A 9,365-nucleotide genomic window follows, 5' to 3' on the forward strand; every position below is an offset into this window, starting at 1 on the left:
GGTGACTTCAGTAACACAACCCCTCCAGTCAGTACTTTCTGATCTCCTGTCTGTCTTGGGCTCATCCTTAAACATGCTTCACTGATGCATTAAACATTTGAGCTCAACGCTCTTAAATGTTGTCTTTCTCTTCATGGTTTGGTCCATGAAGTCTTATATTTTGTCCTTGTTTATACTCACAATAATAGACAATGTCATTCAATTATGTGTGTGTGGCAGAAATGTCCCTTAATTTGCATCCAAAATGCACTGATGGATTTAGCGTATTACTATCAACTGACAGAGAACTCATCCTAATCTTCCAGTTTTATTGCACTTAAACATAAGTTATTTAGAGGAAAGATAAAATGAGTAGTGCAGCAGAAAAATAGAGCATTTAATAGAATCTGTTTCAAGTAGGCATGGATTACCACTGAGTATGTGCTTCTTTCTATGACAGTTAAACACAGTCATCATAATTGTGAAACCATCGCCTCTGGGTAGACCTACTCTCACACACCCATGGTTTACTGAGCAAAATGGAATATGAATGTCAAAATAAGAAAAAGAAGATTCGAGGGGTTTTGTTTGATCCCAGTGATTTTCGACTCTCATTCATTCAGCTCCCTTTTTGTTGTGTCTGTTGCAGTTCTACGCTGTCTTTTCTGCAGCTTTCTCTCTGTCATGCATGTTTAAATCTAAATTACATACTTACCTCAGCTGAAAGGAGGGATTTTTCAACACATTCCTCGTTTGAGCTTTTGTTTGTTAAATCTAATCAGTCCCAGTCTTCATTCTTGGATTATTGGCCAGTGCTTTGGTAGGATGCTGGGTGGAATCAAAATGTACCAAACATTTCTTTGGATTTATCGGTTGATAAAGATTTCATATTGCCAGATATATTTAGAAAAGTTTATAAATGTAAAATCACAAACTGTGATATTTAGGCCGTGACGTGCCTGCCTGTTTTTACCATATTGGTATTATGCATGAGCAAAGAAATGTGTCGCTTTGGGATTACCAGTATCTTTTTACAAGAACCTACGTAAGACCAAAATGACCTTTTCCTTAATTCATGGCCTGGTCAGGCTCTATAAAAGAAGTCAGCATGACAGAAAAGTGAAGAAGACCTGAAGACAACTGACAGAATGGACATGAGGATAGGTAATGCATCACACTTCAAGATAGAAAGACAGCATGTTTTGTTATTGTATTTAAAGCTAAATCACACCAGTTTATTTAGGTGAACAGTAGTTTTGACTTACGTACTTCTGGCACCACTTTAGAATAAGGCTACTCTTACTTACTCTTACTTCAACACATTTGATAAAAAAAAAGGTCAACAGTGACCTGTTGCTTGCCAAATAGTGAGCCCTTATCTGTTGTGTTAAGCCTCAGATCTTATTGCTGACTTTATCCTCTCAACATTTATTCTTGCCAGCTTCATCACATATTTGTTAAAGCAAGAATCAATAGGTTTTGTTTAAGCTGTTCTTAAATGCACCAGACAGATAGTTGATTGTCGAGTTTCATTCCCAGGACATCAAATACCAACTTTACTGATGTCTGTATCCTTACAGACACTATCACACACTTTTAATGGGTCAGAAGTGATGATTGAGAGGGATTATCTTTATGATTATGTACATTGTTTTATTTATTTATTTTTTAGGAAAATGTTGCATCTTATGCCTTTAATAAGTCCATAGCATTTAACCTCTGTCAGCATATCATTATTGTCAAAAGTTTCATTTGGAATATCAAATTTAACCAATCAGATTCTCAGATTCATACAACTAAGACTTTGGCAAAACTATTTATGTGTGTCATAACTTGTCTATTAATGATTAATAAAGTGCATGTAACCTAATTTAATGAATAACCTATTTATATTTAAGTGGTACCAGTTTGGGTTTTGTGCATGTTTGTGTGAGTATTTCCTTGTCAACATTTGTTACATCTGTGTGTATATGGTTATCTTCAGCCATGCAGAGGGGTATTTGGGCCATATTGCTTGGGCCCTATCTTCTTACCTTGAGCATGCCACTAGACTGTAGGGAAGAGCAGGGTAGCCTCCCCCGCTGCCCCTCCATCTCCCAAGAGAAACTTCTAGACCGAGTCATCCAGCATGCTGAGCTCATCTACCGTGTCTCTGAAGAATCGTGCTCTTTGTTTGTGAGTAACACCAACCCCAAAATTCATCTTTGCACTTGTGCACATATGGTAAAAAATGTTCTAACTGTTCAGCAGACCCTTTTGTATCCACAGGCTCTTACAGAATAGTGTAAAGGCATAGATTTAGCTTAACCTCAGGAGAATCTGAATCGTTCTTCACACTGAGTGGCACATGACAATAGAAATGATTTTCATTGTGCCTGGAAAGGGATGGATTCAAGTGAAAAGCAATCTAAGAAAATCCATTACCTACAGGGGGAATATTCTTATCCGATCAAGTTGGGCATGAGTTAGATTTTTTTTTTTTTTTTTATGAAATGTGAAATCAGCATTATGAAAAGCAGTGCTGTAGAAATGCAGCCTTAGGCAGAGACTTCAGTGACAGCAATGCAGAATTTTACTTTTGATAATGATAATATCACTTTGAACTTTTAAAAAAAACTTGCTATGTAATAAAATTGTGTCATCAAGAGAGCAATGAAATTATATTGTTTTCTTACATATCAACGCGAAAAATTACTTTAAAGACATATCAAGAGGTTTAATCTTAGTAGCTACATTTCCCAAGCTGTATTATTTTATCACAGAATCTAGCATGCAGTCTAGTAACACTTGGAATGAGCTCTACAATGAGGGCAAAATGACTTTTTGTTGGCCTTTCTCACAATATGCTGGACCAAAAGCTCTGACACTCTCTGTTAGATACTCTGTGTTATTTGCTTTTGATTCTGACATGATCATCACCTCACTGCCAGGCTTCAAAGTAATCTGCTATCTCTCTTCTGTGCCAAAGATGTTTTATTGAAGAAGCAGGCCCACAGTGGAGTAATACGAATGTGATAATGATATACTGTAGCAGTGGGATGACAGGTTTTGCAGCCTGTTGAATCCCCTTCACTCTGCAGCTCGAGATCCAAAATGGTCTTTGAAATGGGATGAGCTTGTTACTGAGAAGACGCTGCATGGGGTCTACAGATGAGAACATGCTGGAGAACAAAATGTGTCTCGATCCGCCATGTCTCCAGTGGCTGAGATTGGTGAAGCTTTTGTCATTGTTTTCTTAATGTGTCTTTTTTTGTGTATCTGCCGCTGTGTGCTCTTGTGATTTGAAACCAAAGGTTTTCATATAATCTAGAAAAATAAAAAAGTGTTGCTTGCCCTATTTTCTTAAGAAACATTTCTTTAAGGTAATGACTGTAAGTATTTTGACACATCGCCTACAACCAACATAATTTCAAAAAGAAAGAGAGACTGGAATACGACTGCTGCTTATGACCTTCAATTTTGAATACAGAGCTGATGTAGGTTAAAGCGCTGATGCCCTCCCTCCCCTCCCCTCACTCAGCCTAAGGGCTTTAATGTAGCAATATCATCATTAGGAAACCTACGTCAGGTCACTTGGAAAAATATTTTTAAAGTAAAATTGGGAAAACTTTGATAATAATAGATTCACCCTTTAATGAAAAGGCTTGAATGTCTTTTAAAAGCATAAATGGCTTGCTCAGTCAAAGCCACCAAAGGTATTGTAACACAAATACGTGTGTGTCTTTGCATATATGGTCCATGGGTGTGTGTACATGTGTATTTTATTATGTTTATATGCCCCCTCCTCCCCATGCTCATATGGATTGTAGGAGGAGATGTTTATCCCGTTCCCATTGCAGCTTCAGAGGAACCAAGCTGGCTATGCCTGCATCACCAAAGCCTTACCCATCCCCAGCTCCAGAAGTGAAATCCAACAGATATCTGTAAGTACATGGCCACTGATCACCACACAATTTTTTATTTCCTTTGTCAGGGCTTTGATTCTCTGTTAAGTCGGTTACAAATGGCACATATGTATGTGTATATTGTATATGGATTCCTTTCCAGTGGATAAAACATGATATAGTGCCCCTTAGGGTGCTTTTGAAGTGGAGAAAACACAGGGCCGTATTAGACACACAAGTCATTCCTTACACTTCTCTCAATAGAGACTGCGGACGATGTTCCAGCTTTCACTGTTAAAACTACGTGGAAACAATTAAAGAGTCATAAAACTGCAGAACTCATCCAAAGTCTTTAAGGCGGCCCATATTGAGATGGTGATATGGCAAAGTCTTGTGCCTACCACCTAAGAGAAAACATGGCAAGCACTATTTCCATTAAGGCATGTCCTTGAAAAAAGGTTAGGGACACAGGTTTGTTAGAGGTCGTTTGTTAAAGGAACTGTTTTACGTTTGGAAATCCCCAGACAATATAGCCATAGGCTGCCCTACATGGTAGAAAATTAGTTGGCCTCTATGCATTTCTAAATGGTTAAATAGTTCCCTGTGTGTTTTTAATGCAAAGGTGTAGTAGTTGTCTTACTATAAGTGACATAAAACCTTTTTAATCTAAACCCAGGATTGGAACTGTTTTACCACAAATGCATCACAACTGTCAGCGCGTTGGTGCCCCACCACGTACAGCTGGCACCCTTTTAAATTTTTTTCATTAATTCCTTTCAGACAGCCCGAGCTCATGTGAATGTTTGTATGCCAGCAAATGAAATACAAGTATAGGCTTTTTTGTTTGTTTATGTGAGTGCCTGAATTTGTGTTTGTGTGTGTTTATGTTGAGTGGAGTTAATAATTCTTGTGCATGTGCATTTCAGTGGGGACACAAATCTGTTTACACGCCCACATTGTGAGAAGTCATAAATTTCATGGTGAAGACTTGGTTTATGATTAACATAAGGTTAGGTTTAGTTTAAGGTTAGGGTTGGGCAAATGGTGGCGAGTCTTAACAGAAGTCAGTGTCCTCTGAAGTGATGGAAACACCACTGTGTGTGTGTGTGTGTGTACGCAGGCTTTGGGTTGGCGTTAATGCATGACTGTTTGCGTGTACCGGCCTTCTCACAAATCACTTTGAAGCCACTAAGAGCCCGAGCTTTCTTTTTTGATAACAGTCACTAAGTGCGCGATTGAACCTCACCTCCATATAATGCTTTCCCCAGTCAACTGCTGAATGATGGGTTGTTTGCACTAATTACAATAAAAGGTCTTCAAATCTTATGAATATAGTGGCCTGTATGACATTTTAAAGCATTTGTCCGCACCTACTGAGGTTTTGACTTCTGCCCAACGGGATAGAGGCTTTTAGGCCAAAGGTCTTGATCAGCAGGGTGGAAACTACATCGAGCCACTTAGCGAAAGGCCAGTGACGGGTGATTTGGCTGATGTGAACTGTAATCTGGTTAATGGGAAATTCTACAATAATCCTTCTTCAACTAACAAAGGCCAAGTATATATGGCAAAAGCAATTTCTTTAAGGACTCATTTTTAGCGATATTGAAACTGCTGGTTGAAAGTCATGTCATCACTATAATAGTAAATGTGATCTTTCAAACTGTGTATACTGCAAGGCTCTTTTTATGTTAATAATTTATCCTCTGCCCTTTCTGTTGAAACGTTGCCTGCTCTGCGGTTTAATGGCCATTTGTATGGTGGTCATTTGCACCACTTTAGAGTCTGCTCTGCTGAGGGCAATATAAGCAGACTCAACTGCCTCACCCCTGACATTTCAACCTATTTTAGTTGCTGAATGTTAGAAGACCTTGATCGGAAGCCATGGTGTTGTTAAGTTCTTCAGTCTTTGTTGATTGCTTCTGCTCGCTATCTTACAGAAATTCTAAATGGCAAATACTTGCTGTTAATTACAAATATAAACAATCCCACAAAGACAGGAATAGAGAGAAGTCTGTTTTACTGTAGCAGTGTAATGTTTTGTAGTGTATTTTCTGTACTGTCTTTTGATTTAGGATAACTTTGTGGTCAAGTGCTCATGTGTTTTTTTTCATTCAGTTCCATCAACTCTTTACTTGTGTGCCCTACAGGACAAATGGTTGCTCCACTCTGTGCTAATGCTAGTCCAGACATGGATCGAACCTTTGGTCTACCTGCAGACCACACTGGATCGTTACGATGACACTCCTGACATGCTGCTCAACAAGACCAAGTGGGTGTCCGAGAAACTGATCAGTCTGGAGCAAGGGGTCGTGGTCCTCATCAAGAAGGTGGGTCAAATCAGATTTATGGATTACAACTAAGAAGTTGAAGAACTTTTACTTTTTTCATTTGCTTTCATTCACTGCCACTAGCAACTGCAGTAGATAACTAGTATCTTGGATCAACAAATCTGTGCTTTATCTGCTCAATAAAGTTGGAAACAAAAAAAAAGATAGCTGCATCTGAACACACACTGTTCACAAAACTCAGATCAAACTGTGAAATTAGGCAGTGCTGATGAAATATGGATCAAGATAATATTCCTACATTGGCTATTTCTCACTGAAAAGGTTTTCTGAAACCTATTTTAGTGTAGTGTTTAGCCATAATATGAGAAATATTGAACCAGATGGGCACCATCTTGGGTCCAGTTTCCAACGGAGATTCCCAAAGCTAAAATCAAACTGTCAGATTAGGCGGCTCTGATTAAATAGGGATCAAGACTCTGCTGCTGCATCGCCCACTTCTCACCTAAAATGTTTTCCAAAACATATTCTAGTGGGTTGTTTATCTGTAATATAAGAAAGTTAGTCACCAGGTCATGCCATGTTCAAAACAAATACAGGGACTGACATGCACCAACATGCAAAAGCAGCTGGCCCAGATAGACATCAACCATCCATTTTCTGTAACTGATTATTCCCGAAGGGTCATGGAGAGCTGGAGCCTATCCCAGCTGACATTGGGTGAGAGGCAGGGTTCACCCTGAACAAGTCGGCAGTTCATCGCAGGGCTGACACATAGAGACAGTCAACCACTCACATTCACACCTACGTGCAATTTAGAGTCACCAATTAACCTAGCATGCATGTCTTTGGACTGTGGGAGGAAGCCGGAGAACCCAGAGAGAACCCACACAGACACATGCAACATGCAAACTCCGCACAGAAAGGTCCTGCCCCTGCCAGCTGGGGGATTCAAACTCAGAACCTTATTGCTGTGAGGCGGCAGTGTTAATCACCATGTCACCTCCCCAGATAAACAGAGAGGCTCAAATAACAACTTATACAGACCCGAGTAACACAAAGTCATTGCAGGAACATAGCTGCAACATAATTTTTGCTACATGTGATTTTGCTGGAATGTCACATGTAATATAGCAATCTACCCAGTGAAATTCCAGAGTGTTGTCGCTGGAATGATTCCACCACTTTTTGGAGGTATTGTGACTGCGTCACTTAATACTATCTGAGTGTCACATGCAACATCACCACTAAGATGGGGTTGGTGCAAAGTAATGTAATTGTAATATTGCAGTAACGGTTACTATCTCTACATCACAAAGTCAGACATGTAATGTCACATTGGAGGGACATGCTTAGTATATTGTCACATTTTCGTATAAATGCAGGAAACACCATGCCAAGGACATTGAACAGATGTTGCCAAAATACCATAGAATACCTGTTACATTATAGCATTTCAACAACATAGCATCAAAGTACCTAATGGTAATGCCATAACTGTAATATTGCAGTAACGTTGTTACAGCGTAACAAATCAAATCAAATGTGTGACTTCATTGTTTGCCATTACTCCACTACATCTTTACATAGCAAGTAGTTGTTTACTGACATGTGGTGAGGCTGAAATATAAATCTTCTAAATCTTGCTGTGCAGATGTTGGATGAGGGAATGATGACCACAACATACAGCGAACAAGGAATGTTCCAGTACGATGTGCAGCCAGAGATGCTGGAATCTGTAATGAGAGACTATACCATACTCAGCTGCTTCAAGAAGGACGCCCATAAGATGGAGATTCTCCTCAAGCTTCTCAAGTGTCGACAAACTGACACATTCAACTGTGTATAAAACATGAAGTGAAGCTTTTAAATAATACAATATTTAGCTTTAAATTAATTCCTGTGGCTTGTAGCCGTCCACTTATAGACATGACCATGCCTTAGGCAATTCAGCCTCACTTGCAATGCAGTACATTCTTTATTGATTGTTTTGGAACACCTTCACACAAAACTAAGTAGGTGTAATGCTGTGCCCTCTCTTCAACATACTGCATTTTATATCCCCGCTCAGTTGTTATTTTAACCTGGCAAAGGCAACAGAGGGCAAACTCCCAAAAGATTATTTGCATGTCGAGCTGTCAAAAAAATCTGCATATCCTGCCATTGATTTCCATTTCCTTTGTTCTTAACTGGAGTTTGTATTCCTCGCTGGCTCTAGCAGTGTTTTGATTATTCCCACGGCCCCCAGAGTATTCAGTGAGACTCCCTTTTTAAATGGAGTTGGTTTCACTCCTGCATTATTGAAATGAAACACTTTCACCGGAGACGGGAGTCAAACAGAGAGCAATCACTACTTAAAAAAAGAGACACATTTTGATTGGTGAAAGAGAGTGTGAGAGAGACACAGAGAGAACAAATATCAGCTCAAATGAAATATGTGCAGTTTTTGGTTAGACACAGGTTCAGATTTGTTGAGTGCTCATGAGAGAATCATGAATATTTCTTTGCCTTAATTTGCCTAATTTTACCTGAATGTAATAAAACTAGTTTATTATTCACTTAAAATGTTCAGGGGATATAGAGTTTAAAATTTAATTGTTATAGATGTTATAAATATGTAATGCAGAATACAGACTACCTTTTTGTGCTCTCATGTGTAAATAGAGGCCCGATGTACTGCGAAAGCTTTTCGAGGCAACTGCTGTTGATTTTAGCTGCTAATAAAGCAAGCTGTAGAAAGACAAAAATGATTTTCTATTTTTTTTTTTTGAGTGAGTGAGTGAGTGAAATCCATATCTTTATCCCACTTGTGTTTCTGTAAGTTTGGTAAAGCTGCTCTAAAGTAAACATTAAATCTAATACAGGCATTATATGACATGACCCCACACAAATTGCAACAGAAACTCTTTCAGCTGTTCTAGTCTCATAGATATGTCATTTATAATGTAGGAACATTACAGTGTGTGTGTGCCAATGTATGCAGACTACGTGTGTGTATATATGTATGTATGTATGTATGTATGTATGTATGTATGTATGTATGTATGTATTTGTCATTAATTACATTACATTAGTTACAGGGTCTTTAATTACACTGTAAAAAAGTTGAGAAAACTCATCATTTCAAAGCAACTGCTTTCAGATTTTTGAGTTTTGAATCAAACTCCAACTCTCAAGTTTTGAAACAAACTAAACAAAGTTTTGTTGACTGATATTC

At 38.6% G+C, this 9,365-nt stretch overlaps 1 protein-coding gene across 1 annotated transcript; it reads left to right on the forward strand.

The window, feature by feature from the left end:
* Positions 1 to 1,889: 1,889 nt before the first annotated feature.
* On the forward strand, positions 1,890 to 8,895 carry smtla (somatolactin alpha). Its single transcript, XM_084716375.1, has 4 exons — positions 1,890 to 2,154; positions 3,789 to 3,902; positions 6,011 to 6,190; positions 7,803 to 8,895. Exons 1-4 carry the CDS (start codon positions 1,966 to 1,968, stop codon positions 7,995 to 7,997), a joined length of 678 nt encoding a protein of 225 aa, XP_084572501.1. The 5' UTR covers positions 1,890 to 1,965; the 3' UTR covers positions 7,998 to 8,895.
* The last annotated feature ends 470 nt before the right edge of the window (positions 8,896 to 9,365 follow it).

Source organism: Lutjanus erythropterus, chromosome 4 (genome assembly GCF_056507025.1).
Source record: "Lutjanus erythropterus isolate fLutEry1 chromosome 4, fLutEry1.hap2, whole genome shotgun sequence".
Taxonomy (NCBI): domain Eukaryota; kingdom Metazoa; phylum Chordata; class Actinopteri; order Lutjaniformes; family Lutjanidae; genus Lutjanus; species Lutjanus erythropterus.

Coding starts and splice junctions, on each gene's coding strand:
- smtla (XM_084716375.1), top strand. CDS start 1,966: ATGCAGAGGGGTATTTGGGCCATATTGCTTGGGCCCTATCTTCTTACC. Junction 2,155..3,788: donor AAGAATCGTGCTCTTTGTTT/GTGAGTAACACC, acceptor TATGGATTGTAG/GAGGAGATGTTTATCCCGTT. Junction 6,191..7,802: donor TCGTGGTCCTCATCAAGAAG/GTGGGTCAAATC, acceptor CTTGCTGTGCAG/ATGTTGGATGAGGGAATGAT.